The following is a 21,440-nucleotide window of genomic DNA, read 5'->3' as shown; positions in this document are numbered from 1 at the left end:
TGGAGTTACCTAATACCTCCAGGATAAAGTTCAGCGCTCAGCTCCCTGGCATGATGTAAAGGTTCCCTTGCAGTCTGTCCTGGTCTGTCTCTCCACGTTCCCCTCCCTTCTTGCCCTCAGCCACTCAACATTACTGTTTCTTAATCTCCCCCTGTTCTTCCCACCTCTTGCCTTGACATGCCATATTCCTTCAGAATCTGGGATGCTTGTCCTAGACTGCACCATCTGGTGAACTTCTACTTGTCTTTCGAGATCCATCTCAAAGGACATTGCTTCCATGAGGCTCCATGGATTCCTCTGTGAGCTCTTTCCTCAGGGACACCCCTGGGCTTGGTGCTTTTCTATCACAGTCCACTGAAACTTCTTTGCAAGCTGGGACCCTGCCCATTCCTAGATGCCTACCCCAAACTCTAACGTCAGCCAAGTCCCTGGGATGAGACTTAAAAGTGACCCACCCTGTAATAATGATGCTCTACCCTGGGTGCTTAATGCAGACACGGCCCATTCAGAAGCCCTGCACGCCACGTCCCTGTGACGCACCGCTTCTCATTCCCACGCCTTAACGTTTGGGCACCTGTACTACAAGTACGTCTCCCTCACTAACTTACAAACTCTGGTGGAGAACTGTAGGAACTGTGTCTTACTTCTGAACCACCCACATTTTCTGGCTTAAAACTTCACACATGGTAGAAACTAGATTTGTAATGGGCGTGACTTGGAGGACATAGGGGGGCAGCTGGGAGTTTTGGAGAGCAGGGTGACATTAGATGAGCTGAAGGTAGCTCTCTACCTCTGCCGGGAGGTGACACTTGCTGGAGACTTTTGGGCACTTCTCCGGGAGGTGGAGCACTGATAGGAAAAGGGAAAACGGGAAGGAGACGCAAGGCGAGGACACAGCACACCGAACCCGACGGTGAAGGAGTGGCTTACTACGTAACAGAAGTCATCATGTACCTTTAAGGGTCTTAAAACTCAATGGTTTGAATGATAATAATTGTAGTCGTAGTAATATGACAGGAAAAAAATACTCAAAATGTTAACAGGAGGTGCCCCTGGGGTGTAAAATTACAGTCATTTATATTTGTTGTGGGTTCTCCACTCTGTTTTTCTCCGAAACTCAACTGTTCTTCTCTCTGGAAACAATACATGAATGGATACTGACTTTTTAAAAACAAAAGTTGTATTTCAAAAGCCACAACATACTTTACCTCTTGAGTCCCAGTCAATATGTGTAATATAACTAGAAGCACCTTTACAGATGCCAACTCGTTTGCTTGTAAGCACGTTGTAAATATCCACAAAGTTGTCGTGGGATGCCACAGCGAGGTATTTTCCTGTATCTGTAAAGAAAATGTGGAGTTAACACTAAAACATTTTACACAGGAATTTACTTCCAGGAGCTTATTTCAAAGTGGGGAAAAGGTCAAAGAAGTATTTAGTCTATTCTTACAAATTTTTGTCCCAACATAGTCTAGAAAGTTTCTGCGATAATCTTCACCTTTTGAAAATTTGATATCAGAGATCATTTCTTTTCTGTGGTGGAAAGAGACCATGTCTTCCACAGTGTCTGCATTTACGACCAGGAAACTCCCATCATTCAGGCCAACTGCCAAGGCTTTCCCATCAGGGGAGAAGGCACAGCATCTTCCACCTGCAAAAGGATCCACAAAGAACAGTTACTACCGTGATTGTTATCAAACAAACTCAGTGTAGAGATGGAGACATTTGCATGCGTGCATTATGCATAGACATGTGACTGTGTCTTTAACCTTACTTGTGAGAAGAACTAAAACTTCTCAATTTAGAACACTATCTTCCCTTCAAATCCAAGGACAATGATCAGAATGCTGAAACAACAACAAAACCCCACAAAACAAAACATTTTCTATTTCTTTAAGGTTTATCCATTCATTCCTTACTAATTGAATACCTGGGATCTTCAAAAGACCCCTAGAGTGAATGGGGGAAAGGAGTGAAGGATTAATAAAACCAGTACCTTTGCTCCCAGGAAAAGGGACAATACGTAAGAATGGGAATTCTGGAATTCAGTTTCTAGAAACCATTTTTTGGACATCACGCCTTACACACAAAACTTAATTTAGAGACCTTGTTGATCTTATTGTCACTCCAAGTCTTTGATCCATGGGTCCTTATGCATAATTCTACGGATGAAAGATTTTATCCTGCCTCTTCTTTTTTTTTTTTTTTTTAAAGGTTTTATTTATTTATTTGACAGAGAGAGACAGCCAGCGAGAGAGGGAACACAAGCAGGGGGAGTGGGAGAGGAAGAAGCAGGCTCATAGCGGAGGAGCCTGATGTGGGGCTCGATCCCATAAAGCCGGGATCACGCCCTGAGCCGAAGGCAGACGCTTAACCACTGTGCCACCCAGGCGCCCCTATCCTGCCTCTTCTGTCGTGAACAACACTCTTTCAAAAGGTGTCTATAGAACTCAACAGGACAGGCTGCCAGTGCCATGTGAACAATGGTTTCTACCACTTTGCAGGGTCACAGGGAGACATTTCTGAGTGAGTGTGGACTGTGTGTGTGGGAGTGTTTAAGAGAAATCCTGTTTAAGAATATCCCCCCCCACCCCACTTATTATCAAGATTTTGGTAAGCACGGCCCCAGGGATGGGGCAGTCACACAGCCTTGCACTAAGGCACTCCAAACTCCGCTTCCACACACTGCCCTCCGTCACAGTTCATGGTGTGCTGAAAGCTGTGTTATACCAATAACTCCCAACTGCCTTATCTAAATTCTATCTTCATTCATTCACTCAGGCAGCAACAAGTTACTTACGTACTGTGAGTCACGCATGGTGCTAGGGCCGAAAGAGCAAAAGACAAGCCTGCCCTTGAGGACAGTCATCAAGATTAGGTTAACCATACACTTTATTATACAAACCAGGACACTTCTCAGAGTGAAAGGGAGAGCTATTAATAATTACACCAGGCAAACCGCTATAAACTGGACTGAATGGTCATCCCATCTAAGGTACATGAGCAGTTGTTCCTTTGAACTAATTTTTAACCTGGTGAATAAAGTCCATTGTCTGACATTGAAGTCACTCCAAGGAGGTCTTAGTATATCACTTTCCCAGTATAAATTAGTGGTCCAATGATTCAGTGGTGCAGTGGTTATGAGCATGGGCTTTGGAGTCAGACCTGGGTTTGCATCCTGGCTCCCCCACTTCCGAAGGCCTACAAGTCCACGGTAAAGAAAGGCCAGAGGGCAGAGAAAAATAGCCTCAGGCAGTAGTCGCAGGCATGCTCTCTGAAGCCACTGTGTCTGGGTTTGAGTTCAGTTCTGTCACCCACCAGCTGTGCAATTTCAGGCAAACAACCTAAGTTCCCTGTGCCTCAGTCTCCTAACCTGTACGTGGTAATAGCAACGGCCTTACTCCTTAGGTTCCCATGAAGACCAAACGCAAACTGCTAGGGTCAGCGGCTCAACAAGATCAGCCACCATCATTGTTACTATTGTCTTGTCCTCTTTTTTCATTTTATCCCTCTGCAATACATTCTCCACGTCTCTCTACTTGCAAAACTACCCAGTAAAATATTTTAGGGCCAGACCTCAATCTCATCCTTTCCTAAGGACTTCCACAGATGCTTTGAGTCTCCGCTCTTGGGTTTCCTCCCGGCTGAAGTGGGCCGCAGGCCTTCTCCTGAGCCTCCACACAACCTTGCTTGTACCAGACATCTTTCATTGGTCTCTCCACACCTGCTCCCCAGCCCTCCCCGTGCCTGCAGCAGGCCTGCGCAGATAGTCTCGGTGGCCTCCCTGACCCTTTGGCTTTCGTCTGCGTTTGGCCCAGAGGGAGCATGAACAGGAGACTCGAGGGAGGGAGCAAGGTAGGAAGGAAGGGGGAAGGGGGAGTTTGGGTCCATACCCCCCCCAGCTGCCTTCCCTGCAGGAGTCCCAGCTCCTGTCCAGCCTGTCCTCTCACACGGCTCTCACTTCTGGGTTCTAGCATTGCTCTCTCCTCATGCCCCTTCAGGCCCAGGGCTGAGGAAGGTTCCTGGCTGTGAGCACCTGCATGGCGCTGCCCTGTCCCTGGTCATTCCTCAACACCCCACCCAGGCCTTTAACTAACAGTCCCATCTTTAGACTCTCCTCAAATCGCCCTTTTTGAATGGACCACCTGTTGCTGGTACTCAGTTCGAATCCTGTCCACGTCTGACACTAGAGATGGGACCTTTCATCTTGGGATCCCCAGGGCCTGGCACCCAGAAGCTACTCAGTAAACGTTTGCCGAATTTGCACTTCTTGGTGTACCTCTTGGTTCTAGTGGCGAGAGGGTTAAATACGTATTTATAAAATTTGGTATTAACTATTTCTTTAATAAAGCTTTTGTTTTTCAGTAATAAAATCAGTTGTAGAGACTGTTAGACATGAAGATAAAACAGCATTCTTTGCAAGCTGATAGGTTTCAACAGACTCCTGCAGCTCTCCGCGAGAAGAAGAAGGACATATTGCCCCCAGGTGGCAAATGTCTGTGCAGTGCAAGGAAAATGAAGGACATAATAAATCAGGCCAGTTTTCTGGAATTTCTATCTGTAGCAACGAACACTGACTTCCCATTACCTAGCATACGTGGGGGCACATACCAGGCACACTCAGTAAATACTAGCGGAGTGAATGAATGAACGCAGCACAGTCTGTTGTTGGTAAATACTTTGACAGATGTGTAAAGTGGCGTCACGTACCTTTTTTGAGTTTTCGAACTGCCAGCATGCGGTGCTGGGAGGACAACTCCCAGACCCGAAGCGTTTTATCCTCGCTCACCGTCGCGCAGATGGGCAGGAGAGGGTGGGCCGCCAGCCCCCATACTTCTCCCTCCATGTGTCCCTGTGCACAGGAAACAAGGCCATGTAAACTCGGCGCGCGCGTCTTGGCTAGCCCTCCCGCAGCACTGGGCTGCGTACCCCGCCAAAGAGCACCTTAAACAGGTTCACGTACGAATAAACACAGGTCGAGCTTCCTTGAACCAAAGTGAAAGCACTGAATAATTGTTTTCATTTGAACTTGAATCTAAAGCTGGGCCTACCTGATGCTGAAGTATTCATCTGAAAAGCAAAACATGGACTCGTTGCTCATAAGCTTTGTTTATATGATGCCAAACATCTTTCCTTTTAGAAACATCTGGGTAAATACCCCCATTTGATCCTCTTGCTTGATGTCGAGTTAACACGGAATATATAGGCACACATACACTTGTAAAGCAGCTCGATCGGGACACAAAACACCTTTATGAATCAACCTGTGTTTCAAAAGATGTAGGTACCACCTATCTCTGTCAGAGGGATTGGACAGCAATATTCTTTTCTTCCTTTTTCCAAAAAAAGGTAATTTACTACTTTAAAAAAAAAAATCCAGCATCAAATTAAGGCATATGCATTGCATTTGGTTGTTTTATTTCTCTTTTCTTCCAGTCTTACTGAGCTATAAGTGACACATAACACTGTATAAGTTAAAGATTGGACAGCAATATTCTTATTAATTTAACTCAATTTTAGTCCTTTGAATGCATAGCATTTGGCAAAACAAAAATTTAAAAAATAGCTCAGTTTTTACAGCAAGTGTCTTGGGAATAACTCAGGTTCAGTGTTTGTTCACACATTTTTCTAGCCAGTGAATATTAGAAAACTGAAATGTGCTTAATAGGCATGAGGCCAATTCCATATACCTATATCTTATCACAAACACACCTAAATGGCTTAGAAATAATGAGATAATAGTATTTTAAAAAAGAACAATTAGGGAGAAAATGACTCTGATTCCTATAATTTATCACTCAATAAAGCAGTATAAAGAACAAATTAGTGCAAAGAACAATAAAACAGACCAGACTGTTCACTGAATTTCTGCTTTTAGTGGCTACTTATAAAAAGACTTTGCTTAGTAAAGCAAAAAGGAAGATCGTACACAGCAACTGAAAGGTGTTTGTACTTGGACTGCTTCAGGGAACAGGTGGCTTTCTGAAGAGAAACTGGATGATTCTGGTTTAACGTGGAGACTATTTGAGCAAAACAATAATTTGGCAGAAGATACAAAGTTCCAAATAGAGCTGACATTCAAAATTCTGAGAAGAGCCAAAGGGTGTATTGTCTTTGAATTTATTGGATTTGGAGTACCCTACGTCCCCAGTATTCTAGTTTTCTTCCCTTCAGAAGCCTCTCACCCCAAAGGGCAGGACCGAGGATGGGTCGGTGTCAAACCCAATTTTCCCCAGATGGTTGCGCTTGGAGCCCCTCCCCAGATCAAGTCCCATTGACATTTTGCTTGAGGAAAAGGTTGCGTAGCTCTGAGACCCTTTTAAACCACTGCCTCATATATTCACTTAAACATGGTATTTCCCTATCTAATGGGATTAAATTTCTGTATAACATAGGAATGGATAGTGAGCAAGGCAGGCTGGAGGAACCTCGATTTGGATAGGAATGGGCTTGGAATCTTATCTTCCTTCTGATCCCCCATAAAGCTGGGAGCAAATAGCTGCACAACTGAGAGTTGATTATATTCAAAGAATATACAACGGGAATTTCAAAAACTCATCTACTGTCACTTCTCTCCTCCTCCAACCCAGTCTTCCTTCTCCTAAAAAATGAGCAATCTATTCCAAGTGACATTGAGTCACCATGCTACTGGCAAAGTGGTTCTGATATCTTCCCATAGCAGGACAGTGGATGATCTTTATCACGCTGTCTGTTCCCTCACTTTCCCTCTGTGTCCATCCTCCCTCAGAGCAGGACCGTGAGCCCCAAGAGGACAGGAAACCCTATCCACTGTGCACAACGTGTAGCACAGGGCCGATCTCAGCAAGAGCCCAACAAACACTGACTGAACTACTTGGTTCTGCTTAGGAGGAAATGGCAAATGAGTGATAGACGAGAAGAGAAAAGAGAGATGTTGACAGAAAAGAAAAAAAAATGGTACAAGTTTAAGGAGACAAGATGGCGGTAACCCAACATTTTTTTCTGAAGGTTCCCTCAGCTCCACTGCCTGCCCATAGCTCAGGGGGCCATGTTTTTTGCATGGCTGTCTGGCAGTCTCCATGCTAAGAGACATCTGGAGAACAGCCTGGTATGGTGAGAGGAAAGGCTCTGGTGTCTGACAAACCTTGGTTTGAATCCCAGCTCTGCAGTTCTTAGCATAGGGCTGTGGGCAATTCACTGGGCTTTGGGTCCCTCATCTATAAAACAACTTCAAATTTGTTGTGGAGAAATAAACGTTGTACAACAGTACTGCCTGACACATAGTAGGCGCTCAATACACGGTACCTGTGGCTCTTTTTATTAGTAGAACAAGAGAAACAAATACGGGAAAAAACAGAATTACAGAGCACAGAAAGGCAAAAAGCCTTTATTTCCAAGTTTAAAACATATTTAAACAAAATGAGCTCAACTATAATGTTTTTTAAAATTAAAAAATGTAGAGTTTAAATCTTACAGTATTGCTTAAATCATATTATAGTAGGGGCCTGAAAAAATATTTAGCCATAGGATGTATGCAAACAAGTTAAAGTCTCAAACATTTGGGGATTAGAAAGAAATAATCACTTTTCAATAAAATTAAATAAGAAGTCATGGCTAGAGAGAAAAAGAAATTTGTTTGGAAGGAAACAACGACATCAAGATCAGCTGGAGAACAAAGAAGTCCTAGCTCATGGAAGCACCTCTAGCATGTTCTCAACCCTGGCTGCCCAGCACAAGCAGCTAGAGAGCTTTTGAGGTTTTGTTTTTAATGCAGAATTCTTTTTAAAACACATTCTTATTCAGGATATCCTGAGTGGGGCTTGGGCACATGCATTTTTTTAAACCTCACAGTGTTCTGAACCATGGTGTGTGTGCAAACCTATTCCCAAGATATAGCAAATCCAAGGGCCACTCTCATGGGATTTTGGGGTTCATCTCTAACATAGCAAGCTTGAAAGAGAAGGAGGTGAACCATCGGACCCAGAGAAGTCTTGATATGATCGTTGCATGTATTTTTCACTCCACCTTCTGAATACACCCTCACCCGAACCTGAGCCTCGTCTGTCTATAAATAAGGTCTGTCCATCACCAAAATTGGGCAGGGCTGTCACCTCCACACAATCCCTCCCCTTCAAGTGAGATTTTATCACTTGACTGATCTTTGAGAATTCTGTTGATGTTTATTTTAATGTGATTTTACCTAAATATAATTCTTGAGGGGACAGGGAGGGCAAGAAGTGGGTTATGTGTTTATATGCAGCAAGGCTGAGTCTAGAATGAGGCAAAAAATCTAAGGAGACACTTGTATATTTAGTGTGTGTAGAGAAAATAATTTGTCCTGATAGTTGTATAGATTGGCAGAGAGAGAAGAAATATCCCTAAAGAGCCTCCTCCGCACCTGGACTTGATTTAGACAATGAGGGTACGGACTTTGAGCAGGCACTGTAACGGGATAACACTCTTGGGGACCGGGGGGGGGGGCGGGTATACTCTGCATATGGTGGGGACAGTAATAGCTGTGGCCAGAGGGAAGACTGTGGTGGACACATTTGTGACGTGACCCCCATGATCCTCCTGGTTTTCACTCCTGTGTAATCACCCCCTTTCGAGTGTAGCCCGACCTGTGACTATCTGCCGACTGATAAAATAGGGTCAAGGGGATGGATGCATTTGATGATATGATTTTGTCACATAAGACTGTAGTGCCTGTTTTTTTTTCTCCTTCCCTCGGTGGCTTCGAGGAAGCAAGCAGCCATGTTGGGGAACCCATGTGGCAAGGAACTGTGTGCAGTCTCTAGAAGCTAAAGGCGGTCTCTGGCCAACAGCCGGCAAGAAATACAGCCGTCAGTCCTACAACCACGAGGATGTGATTTCTACCAACAACCTGCATGATCTTGGAGGCAGATATTTCCTCAGGTGAGCCTCAGATGAGACTGCAGCCCTGGCCTTTCCTGTAGCCTTATGAAACTTGACACAGAGGACGCAGTTAAGCCATGCTTGGACTCCTGACCCAGAGAAATCTTAAGATAATAAACGTGTATTGTTTTAAGCTGCTAAATTTGTGGCAATTTGTTATATAGCATAGGTCATTAACACAGCAGTTGCACGACCCTGAGACCGCCTGGCTACTTGAACACTGCACCCTAAGCGCCCCCCTCACCTCACCCAAGTCCCAGCTCTGATGGGAACTGTGTGTTAGAATATGGACACAGTACCTGAACAAGCAGTGTCATTGGGCCACTTTTATCAATTTCCAGGATCTCCCCGTTTTTTGTTCCCACCAGGATATGTCCATGTCCCAAAGTGATGGCACGAATTGAAGGGTTATCTTCCAAAAGCAAGCCTGAGGGGGGAAATGATGTACTTAATATTGTCAATATTGCATTTAGAAGAACAACAACAACAAGCCTGATAATCATATCATTCCATCTTTGTAGTCAAAAGTACTAGGTAGTAGGCATCATCCTTGATATTTCTACCAGGGGCCAAGAGGTCTAACTGCAGAAGAAGGAGAACCAATTTAGTAAGGGCTGCCCAGGAATTTTGGTATCTTTTCCATTCCTATGAAAACAAAGATTCTGATGACGTATTTGTGGGCAGCACCTTTTGAGCTGGTTGACAATGCTGCTCTTTTAATGGCGTAAGTCTTCAAGCATCTTTCAAACATATCATCCCAGAGTTCCACGATTCCATCCTTTCCACCTGTTACAAAACCCTGTGAAGGCACACATGGGAAGAATAAAATATACATGAAAACGACAAGTTGCCCACCCGGCCTCTAAAGCGATGCCCCTTGGGAAAAGCATTTGTCTGTATTTTCTTCCTAAGTATAGGAGACTGAAAAACCTGTTAACACATATTAATATAATATTTCCTGGAAGCATCTCTCCCCTACTTCTCTAGCAGATAAAGCACATTCTCAATGTGCGTGCCTCACACTTTCCTCAGACCTTTGGTTGGTATTTGGCACCACTTCTGTGCCCCATCCCTTGCTTCAGTGTGGGTGCCTAAGGAACAGGAAAGCCTGGCAGAGTTTCTGGTATCTCATCTATTCCTACTGTATGAACTGGAATTAACATCACAATTAAAAATGATTATTAAATATGTTCAAATTAGATATTTACTTCCAGGAGAAAACATCATTATCTTTTAAGAGGAACTTCGGCAGTTCATGTAACACAACTATCCTGCTTTGTTCAATGGACATTGATGCCCATAATAATTAAATCCAGATTAATTTTTATAAAACCTGGAAAGTAAAATGCTTAACATATTGGGGATTTTTTGTTGTTTGTGTTGTTTTTACTGAACAGTGATCTTTATTCTTGTTGTAAGCTTATGATTTCTTGGCTTGACTAGTTTTCCTTTCTGGCAAATTATATATACCAACTGCTCTTAGGAAAAACCTGTTTTAAATGGAAAATACTAAGTAATTTGTTGTTTTCTTGGAAACTTTTAGTTTCCTTTATTTCAATGAAGTTCATAAGGAAATAATATTTTGAAGTTTTTTTACATTAAATACCTGTATTCTCATTACAGATTTGTAGGGGAGACTCAAACCCCAAATTAAATTCAAATTATACTGTGACATCCTGGTATTTTCCATGATGTTTCGGTTAACTTACCAAGCAATGACAGAGTTTAAACAAGTTATAGCACATCAACTTTGAGACCTACACAGATTTTTCCTTCTACTTTCATCTTGTCTAACATACAGTTTAAGCCAAAACAAATTTGCCAGTAAAAAACAGCTTAACCACTAAAACTACTGTTGCATTTGCACATCTAACAAGAACCTACTTCGGTACTGGGATCAGCATATTTACCTGGGAACAGGGAAATGCAAAATGAGGCTTGGCTTAGTTAGGTGTGTTGGGTGGCTTATACTGTTCGGAGGTCAGAAAGTAGACAAACTGGTACCACCAGCAAGCTGGCAGAGAATAAAAAATGGATTTTTTTTGGCAAAGTGGTTGAACAAGGTATTTTAATAGTACTGACAAGTGTGAGCTTTCTCTAAAAACAACAAACAACAACAACAACAACAACAACAAAACGCTGTAAGGAAGGAAGGTGGCTGGACAGACAGCAGGACAAAGATGAGCTTAAGTGGAAATACAGCAGGTGTGATGATTGATTTTGTGTCAACCTGACCAGTCACAGGTGCTCTGATTAAATGTCATTTCTATATGTGTCTGTGAGGATATTTCCAGTTGAGATGAGTATTTGAATTGGTGCACTCAATAAAGTAGATTGCCCTCCCCATCGCGGGCGAGCATCATCCAATTCTTTGAGTGCCTGAAGAGAACAAAAGGCAGAGGAAGGAGGAGTTCATCCCTGTTTTCCGGGTCTCCCTGATTGAGCTGGGGCATCTCCTCCTTTCCCGTCCTCAGGCTGAGACGCCCACTAGGGGCATCCCTGGTTCTCTGGCCTTTGGACTTGCACTCAGTTACACCACCAGCTTTCCAGGGACTATGGCTTGCAGAGGACACAGTGGGACTTCTTAGCCTCCATACCTGCAGGAACCAATTCCTTATAATAAATCTTTTTTTTTTTTTTGAAGATGTGTATATATATGTATGTCCTACGGGTTCTGTTTCTCTGGAAAACCCTAATACAGACCAAGCCAAGACTTCACTCTAATGCTCTTGTTAAACCTGAACCAGCCTACACAGAACAAACTGGTTATCAACTAAACTTCTGGTCAAACTGATGAGTGGGACAATAATCCAACCACTTGGGCCTTTGAGGTCTTTGCTTGTTGTGTACAAAGGAGGAAGAGAACGCTGAAATATTTCTCAGGACTCGTCTGCTACTGGGTGTATACATTACCCCAACACTTCTTGAGCGGCTCTCAGGGCTGAGAGCCAGGAGGAACGAGTATGCAAAAAGGAGAAACTGCACATAAAGAAATAATTATAAATGAAAGAATTTTTAAGAATATTTGTACTCCTCTCCATTCATGACAACTACTTTCCAATTCAGACAGGTTTTAGAGACAAGCAAGCATCCTGCTGGTGTGGCCTTCCTCAGACTAATTTATAATTTTAGAAAGCTAATGATGAAAATATACCATACCTTATCCAATGCATACATAGCAAACACAGGCCCGTCATGAGCTTTCACTGTCTTTAGTAGTAGAATATCTTTCCAAATAAAAATATCTCCAGTAGCTGCTCCTGAGAACACTAGATCTTCCATTCGCCCATAAGAAACACACATCATTGTTTCCAATTTTCCAACACTTCCAAAAATTCCTCTTTTGGAGGTGAAGCCCCCACCTGAAGTAGACCAAGAGCATTTATTATTTTTTGAAAAACTGACACCGTGTATGAACATCTGGAATGACTGTCTTCAGTGAAAAATCCAGTGTGTCTACATTATACGTATATGGAGAGATGTATAAAGATGGCAGAAAACATCATAAACCAAAATATTCTAAGAGGGTTTCTCATTTACACATTCACTAATTCAATGTTTATTGAATCCCTCCTTTGTGGTAGTGGAGAGGTCGATGCGGTGGTATAAAGACAAGAAGGAGTTTCTTCATTCATTGAACTTAGGTTCTGGTTGGAGAGAGGCTGCCCTTACGCATCTCAGTCCAACAAGACCTGCGTCTAACCGAGGTTCGGGGTCAGTTCCGTGCCAGCGAGATGGGGAGGGACTCGGTGCCCGGGGTAGCTAGGAAAGTCTTCACGAATCCTGACCAAAGAGAATGCGAACAACACTAGCAGTAATGAAAAATGTACACATGTGACATATATTTTGCCTCGATTTTTATCATGGGAACTTTAGGGTGAGAAAATGATTCACCATGTAGGAAAAGGTACATCGGACTTGCCCTTGAGATGTTCACATTTTTCCTGTACTTCCTGACTAGCACTGACAAACCCAGACTTATTCCAGAAAACTATGCATCGGCTGGCTCTCCAGACCTCGTTGGGTGCCACTAGCTTTTCTTTGAAAGCAGAAGGCATTGGAACAGTTGCATATTTACATTTTGTCCGTGTAAAATCACGCGTGCGTGGTACCTAAGCCAATGCTAAGAATTCACAACTGCAATCATAGGTCTGGTTTATTAGTGAGAAGAATAAGCTGTCCTGGCGGGTTTTGATATGTTTATTCACTCACCCTCATCATATTATAATGCACAAAAATTTATTTGGATCACCTATTGTGTATAGTGTTGGGGTTTAATTCATGTTTAAATTCAGTGATAAATTAATAAAAGAACGCTCAAAATACTGAAAATGTTATCCACCCAAAAAAGTGATTATTTTATTTGCTGTTCAGTGGTCCAACATCATTACAGCTTTCAGAACAGATGATTACATATAAAAATAATTATTTTCACAGAACATTTCCCAAAGCTTTCTAGATATTGATAAACATGCATAGCGTCATATGGAGTGTTCTGAGTTTTACAACTTGGACATTAAGCAGCCCAAAGTGAATCTGGAAGAGAATGTCTTCCAGGCACATTTTAATTTTAAATTGCAGGGACCAGCTAGGTAGTGGTGGTAGGATTTTTTTCAGACAGATTTCTTTTTTAAAAGCTCTCGATCACATAAATGATAAACCCAAACAACAGTACCTGCTTGTTGCCAGAACTTGATGTGCTTCATTCCAACTGTAACCAGTTTGTCAACATGGTGTGGGTTACACTTAACCACAAATATCTTATCTTTATGCCCTCTGTAAAAGACAAATAGAAAAAAAATCTAGTTGTCACGAAGCTTTGATACAGAGTTTTATTAAGAGCATACATTTGGTCTAACTTTCATTAAATACATCTAACAGGACAAATTAGAAAGTAATTTAAAATACACATAAGATCTATATTAAAACCACGAACTTTGACTTTTCTTTGCATGTTTGAGCCCTCTCTTCTAAGCCTCATACAGCTACCAAAGTCTACTCAATTATGCTTTAAACAAATTAATGAAATATTTATAATAGATTGGAATGTCTCCATAAGATAAAATTAATGCCACTATCATAAGATTGCAGTTCTCAGGATATAGAGGTCTTGTATAGGAAAAGGGGGAAGACGTTGCCATCATATTAATGAGAAGCTTCAAATGTAATATTCTTTGCTGTGGAAGGCATAACTTTAGATGACACAGAATTTCAGCTAGAAACGTATTTACTAGAAATTGAAGCCTCTAGCTCACATCCATGGGGAGAGAAAGGATGTCATCTATTAATCCAGGGCACTTTAGGAGCATCTGCATTCAGAAATACAAATTCATAACCCAAGATGCAGAAGGACAAATACAAGAATGAGGACCAGCTACAGACCCGAGGCTTTAGGCCTGGTGTTCCATAGTGCCAGGGAAATTTTGCTGCAGATAGGTTCTCACTAGAACTTCAGGATTTACTGGACTTAATAGATTGTACTGGGTTTAATGGACTATTTGATGGTCTTTTCTACTATATTAGGACATAACTTTCATTATGTAAATAAAAGCAATTAACCAAAAGAACATACCTGACCAATATCTCTAAATTATACTTATACTAATATGTTAAGTAAAATTCTAGTGAAGGAAATCCAGTAACACATTAAAAAATACTTTGTGGCTGAATGCAAGGATGCTGTATTATTAAGGACTCAAATGATACAATTTATCATATTAATATGCATAAGAGAAATTGTGTTATTTTCACAGATACTGAAAAGTATTTGACAAAAATCTAACACTCCCTTGTGATTAAAAAACACTCAACTAGGACTCACTCAAGTAGGACTTAATGGAGACTTATCTCTTAGACACTTATAATTCCCCGCAGTCTCTGACTCTCATTGAAAAACCCAGATTCATTCAAGAACAACTATACACAAGCTGGCTCTCCAGATGTTGTGTGCCATTATCCTTTAGAAACAGAAAGTGCTGAAACAATAGCTTATTCATGATGTGTTTTCACATGTGTGAACTCAAAAGTCAGACTCCTACTTAATGTCATCACTAGTGAGTCAGGAATGAGATGGTTACCACTGCCATTTAACCTTGTATTGAACGTATTGACAAGTGCAATTAGGTAAGATTTTTAAAATTAAAGACGCAAGAGCTGGAAGGGAAGAGGTAAAACTATTTCTATTTGCAGATGATGCAACCATCTATCTAGAAAATTCGAAAGAAAACAATGTAAAAACAATTACAAACAAGATAATTTAATCAAGCTACAGCATAAAAAAGTACAAAATCAACAACATATACAAAAAACAACTGAAAATACAATGGATAAATGACTACACGCAACAAAAAAATCAAGGCATAAATTCAACACAAAACCTACACACAGATGTTTACAGCCAATTTAATTCTAATTGGCAAAACTTGGAAGCAATCAAGATGTTCTTCAGCAGGTGAATAAGTAAATAAATAAATAAAATAATACTAAAGTGGTACGTCCAGACCACAGAGTATCATTCAGTGATAAACAGAAATGAGCTATCAAGCCATGAGAAGACATGGAGGAACCTTTGGTGGAGTCTTCAGGGTTTTCTATATACAAGATCATGTCATATGCAAATAGTGACAGTTTTACTTTTTCCTTACCAATTTGGATGCCTTTTATTTCTTTTTCTTGTCTGACAGCTGCAGCTAGGACTTCCAGTACTATGTTGAATAAAAGTGGAAAAGTGTACATCCTTGTCTTGTTTCTGATCTTAGAGGAAAAGCTTTCAGTTTTTCACCATTCAGTATGATGTTAGCTGTGGGTTTTTCATATATGGCCTTACTATTAGAACTAATAAATGAGTTCAGTAAAGTTGCAGGATATTAAATCAGTACACAGAAATCTGTTGCATTTCTAAACACCAATAACAAATTAGCAAAAAGAGAAATTACGAAAAGCAATCCCATTTATAAATGTACCAAAAAGAATAAGTTACCTACAATTAAACTTAACCAAGGAGGTTAAAGTCCTATACTCTAAAACCTCTAAGACGCTGATGAAAGAAACTGAAGATGACACAAACAAATGGAAAGACTTACCATGCTCATGGGTTAGAAGAATTAATATTGTTAAAATGTCCACTAGTACCCGAAGCACTCTAAAGATTGACAGCAATCCCTACCAAAATACCATTTCTCACAGAACTAGAACAAATAATCCTAAAATTTGCATGGAACCTCAAAAGACCTTGAATAGCCAAAGAAATCTTGAGAAAGAACAACGCAGAAGGTTATCACAATCCCAGATTTCAAGACACACTACAAAGTTAGAGTAATCGAAACAGTGTGTGTGTGTGTGTGTGTGTGTGTGTGTGTGTGTGTGTGAGGGGGAAGACCAGTATGGTACTGGCACAAAAACAGACATAAAAATGAATGGAACAGTATAGGGATCCAAGAAATAAATCCATGCCTATATGGTCAATTAATTTACAACAAAGGAGGCAAGAATTTATAATTGGTAAAAGATGGCCTTTTCAACAAATGGTGCTGAGGAAACTGGAGGGCTACATGCAAAAGAATGACACAAGACCACCTTCTTACACCACACACAAAAATAAATGCAAATAGATTAAAGACCAAAATGTGAGATTTGAAATCATAAGAGTCATAAAAGAAAACATGGGCAGCAATCTCTTGGACATTGACCTCAACAACATATTTAAGGATATGTCACCTCAGGCAAGAGAAACAAAAGCAAAAATAAATTATCAGGACACGAAAAGAAGAAGATTTTTCACACACACACACACACACACACACACACACACACACACACACACAACTTACCAGCGGCAAACCAAAAAAAAAAAAAAGGAGAAGATGATGATTTTTCACAGCAAAGGAAACCATCAACAAAACAAAAAAGCAACCTAGTGAACGGGAGAAGATATTGGCAAATGATATATATGATAAGGGGTTAATATGCAAAGTATATAAAGAACTTACACAACTTAACACCATAAAAAATCCCATTAAAAATGGGTGGAGGACCTGAATAGACATTTTTCTATAGAAGACATACAGATGGCAAACAGACACATGAAGAGATGCTCAACATCACTCATCATCAGAAAAGTGCAAATTAAAACCACAATGAGATATTACCTGACACCAGTTAGAATGGCTACTATCAAACACATAAGAAATAACAAGTGTTGACAAGGATGTGGAGAAAAAGGAACCCCCGTGCACAGTTGGGAATATAAATTGGTGCAGCCACTGTGGAAAACAGTATGGAGTTTCCTCAAAAAATTAAAAAGACAAATATTATAGGATCTAGTAATTCCATGACCGGGTATTTACCCAAAGGAAACAAAAACACTAATTCCAAAAGATCTATGCACCCATATATTTATTTCAGCATTTCTTACAATAGCCAAGATATGGAAGCAACCCAAGTGTTCATCCATTAGATGAATGGACAAGGAAGATGTGGTCGCACCCACACGCACACACAGAGGAATATTACTCAGCCATTAAAAAGCATGCAATCATGCCATTTGCAACAACATAGATGGATCTAGAGAGTATTACGCTAAGTGAACTAAGTCAGACAATGACAAATTCCATAAAATTTCACTGACATGTGGAATCTAAAAAACAATTAAACGAATGAGACAAAATAGAAACAGACTCATAAATACAGAGAATAAATTGGAGGTTGCACAGGGGATGGGGTTTGGGGAATGGGCAAAACAGCTGAAGGGGATTAAGAAGAACAACCTGACAGTTATGAAATAAGTAAGTTATGGATGAAAAGTATATCAGGGAATACAGTCAATATTTTAAGAACTTTGGATGGTGACAGATGATAACTACGCTTATCATGGTAAGTGTTTCAAAATGTATATAAATGTCAAATCACTATGTTGTACACCCGAAGCTAAGATAATATTGTATATCAACTATGCTTCAATTAAATAATAAAATAAAAATATGTTTTTTAAGTTAGAAATGCTTAATGAAGTATATATAGGCCAAATGACATGATGTCTTAAATTTTCTTTAAATTATTCTAGCAAAAAAGTAAGTAAAAGAAAAAAATGAGGGGGAAAGATTTGAACCATCTGTAGAATGATGCAGCTGGGTGAAAGAGAGTCTGTTATGCTATTTCCTCCACTTCTGTATAATTTGAAATTTTCCATAATAAGTTCAAAGGACAGGACAGGGCATCTCCATGCCCATTACATGGGCCCTACAGTGACAGGCAGGGAAAGGAGAGGAATTGATGTTTGAACTTTCTCTCTTCGTTTCTTTGTAAGTTCAAAGGGACTCATGGACATTAGGGCCAAGATGCATCATTGGAAGTTATCAGGAACAATTAGGACAGAGAGATAAAAGTTTAGATATGAAAGAAGAGAAAATGTGCTTAATACCAAGATGAGAAATAGACCAGATAACCATAAAAGACACTAAGCGTCCAAAGATTTCTTGCTTGGAGGAAAATCCCCATGGATTCTAAGTCATTAATAATAACTTTAGAGGGAAGATGCTAGAGAAAACTGACATGAAAACTGAGAGCAGGTATAACAAATTACATTTCCTACACAGAAAAGAGGACTGTTTTGTGTTTATCCAATGCCAAAAATTTAGATAGTTGGAAAAATGGGTTATTTTGAGAGCACTTTTTAGTTTTCATCTAATTTCTTGATGTCATAAAAACACCAGTGTGTTTTCTGTTGTGGCTAAAGTTCTACACTGATGAATGACGGCAGGTCAATGTTAGTTAATGTCAACATCTACATAAAGGACATTCATGGATACTCCTGCCATTTTTCCCTTAGACACTTGTTAAATCTGTAAGGTAGTTGCCTATAACTGCATCAGTAAGAAAAATAAAATGGAAAGAGTTTCAGGTCCTAAGCAGGAAATAAGAATGCCAAAGACTGTCCTGCTGCCCTAATAAAGGGTGATTCTTCATGCCAGAGTTGTAAGTAATTCACCACATAGGGCCACACTGTAAACTCCATCGGCAAATACAGGGGAAGAGGGAAGGAATCCGTCTCTTCTAGAAGTCCGGAGCATCTGCACACAGGTGACCTGGCTTCCAAATGTTCTATTCAGAACACTTCATTTGCTTAGGAGCCCAGTCCTGTGTGTGATTTGTGTTCTCTTTTTTTGTGGAGGTAGCTCACAGCTTGGAAGAGTGAAGGAATGTTTGATTTATACCCCATCTTCAAAAAAGATTTGAAATAGCCTACAATACACCAAAAACTGTAAGATAACTATGAATAAACCTAATCCAAGAAGTCAATGATCTGTACTCTGAAAACAAAAAACACTGATGAAAGAAATTGAAGTAGACACACACACACACACACACACAAAGAAAAAACATTCCATGCTCATGGATTGGGAGAACAAACATTGTTAAAATGTCTTTACTACCCAAAGCAATCTACACATTTAATGCAATCCCTATCAAAATACCACTGGCATTTTTTGCAGAGCTAGAACAAACAATCCTAAACTATGTATGGAACCACAAAAGACCCCGAATAGCCAAAGCAACGCTGAAAAAGAAAAGGAAAGCCAGAGGCATCACAATTCCCGACCTCAAGCTATATTGCAAAGCTGCAGTCATCAAGACAATATGGAACTGGCACAAAAACTGTGACACAGATCAATAGAACAGAACAGAGAACCCAGAAATGGACCCACAACTATATGGTCAACCAAAATTTTATTTTTTTTAGGAGAGCGAGTGAGCGAGCATGTGCAAACATGGGGGAGAGAGAATCCCAAGCAGACTCCGTGCTTGGCGCAGAGTCTGAAGCAGGGCTTGAACTCATGGCCCTGAGATCATGACCTGAGCCAAAATCAAGAGTTAGATGCTTAACTGACTGAGCCACCCAGGCGCCCCATGTTCAACTAATCTTCAACAAAGCAGGAAAGAATATCCAATGGAAAAAGACAGTCTCTTCAACATGTGGTATTGGGAAACTGAACAGCAACATGCAGAACAATGAAACTGGACCACTTTCTTACACCATACACAAAAATAAATTCAAAATGGATGAAAGACCTAAATGTGAGACAAGAAACCATCAAAATCCTGGAGGAGAACAGAGGCAGCAACCTCTTTGACCTCAGCCATAGCAACTTCTTACTAGACACGTCACTGGAGCCAAGGGAAACAAAAGCAAAAATGAACTATAGGGACCTCATTAAAGTAAAAAGCTTCTGCACAGCAAAGTAAATAACCAACAAAACTAAAAGGCAGCCTATGGAATGGGAGAAGATATTTGCAAATGACATATCTGTTAAAGGGCTAGTATCCAAAATCTATAAAGAACTTCTCAAACTCAGCATCTAAAAACCAAATAATGCAGTTAAGAAATAGATAGAAGATATGGGGCGCCTGGGTGGCACAGCGGTTAAGCGTCTGCCTTTGGCTCAGGGCGTGATCCCGGCGTTATGGGATTGAGCCCCACATCAGGCTCTTCCGCTATGAGCCTGCTTCTTCCTCTCCCACTCCCCCTGCTTGTGTTCCCTCTCTCGCTGGCTGTCTCTATCTCTGTCGAATAAATAAATAAAATCTTTAAAAAAAAAAAAAAGAAATAGATAGAAGATATGAATAGACATTTTTCCAAAGACATCCAGATGGTTAACAGACATGAGAAGATGCTCACCATCACTCATCATCAGGGAAATAGAAATCAAACCATGATGAGATACAACCTACCAGTTGTCATGATGGCTAAAATTAACAATATAGGAAACAACAGGTGTTGGTGAGGATGTGGAGAAAGGGGAACCCTTTTACAAACTGTTGGTGGGAATGCAAACTGGTGCATCCACTGGAAAACAGTATGGAGATTCCTTGAAAAGCTAAAAATAGAACTACCCAGCAATTGCACTACTAGGTATTTACCCAAAGGCTACAAAAATACAGATTCTAAGGGACACCTGCACCCCAATGTTTATAGCAGCATTACCAACAATAACCAAACAATGGAAAGAGCCCAAATGTCCATCAACTCATGAATGGATAAAGATGTGCTATGTGTGTATACACACACACGGTGGAATATTACTCAGCCACCAAGAAGAATGAACTCTTGCCATTTCCAACAATGTGGATGGAACTAGAGTGTATTATCTTAATTGAAATAAGTTAGAGAAAGACAAATACCATATGATTTCACTCATATGTGGAATTTAAGAAACAAAACAGGTGAACATATGCAAGTGGAAGAAGAGAGAGAGAGAGGGAAACAAACCATAAGAGACAGCTACAGGGAACAAACGGAGGGTTGATAGAGGGAGGGGTTTTGGGGGGATGGGCTAGATGGGTGATGGGCATTAAGGAGGGCCCTTGTTGTGATGAGTGCTGGGTGTTGTAAGTGATGAACCACTGAATTCTACTCCTGAAACCAACATTGCACTGTATGTTAACTAACTAGAATCTAAGTAAAAATTGGAAAAAAAAAATAAAAAAGGAAAACACTTCCCCATAAAGAATAAATAAAATAGCTTACAATATAGAATAATAATACAGAA

The 21,440-nt window shown here is 40.6% G+C and overlaps 1 protein-coding gene across 2 annotated transcripts in view; it reads right to left on the bottom strand.

Moving 5' to 3' along the window:
* Positions 1–21,440, bottom strand: part of EML6 (EMAP like 6) — a 274,663-nt gene that overhangs the window by 67,835 nt on the left and 185,388 nt on the right. Inside the window, exons 17-23 of one of the 2 annotated variants that reach the window (XM_057309390.1) lie at positions 13,571–13,671; positions 12,055–12,257; positions 9,583–9,694; positions 9,195–9,322; positions 4,711–4,852; positions 1,451–1,651; positions 1,209–1,340 (exon numbers count right to left, since the gene is read on the bottom strand). In XM_057309390.1, the coding sequence (XP_057165373.1) occupies positions 1,209–1,340; positions 1,451–1,651; positions 4,711–4,852; positions 9,195–9,322; positions 9,583–9,694; positions 12,055–12,257; positions 13,571–13,671 (1,019 nt within the window). The remainder of the gene's footprint in view (positions 1–1,208; positions 1,341–1,450; positions 1,652–4,710; positions 4,853–9,194; positions 9,323–9,582; positions 9,695–12,054; positions 12,258–13,570; positions 13,672–21,440) is intronic. The other variant, XM_057309391.1, reaches the window with a different exon arrangement.

Source organism: Ursus arctos, unplaced genomic scaffold, assembly GCF_023065955.2.
Source record: "Ursus arctos isolate Adak ecotype North America unplaced genomic scaffold, UrsArc2.0 scaffold_8, whole genome shotgun sequence".
NCBI lineage: Eukaryota > Metazoa > Chordata > Mammalia > Carnivora > Ursidae > Ursus > Ursus arctos.
Note: the sequence above shows the minus strand (reverse complement) of the source record. Positions and strands in the feature narration are given on the sequence as shown.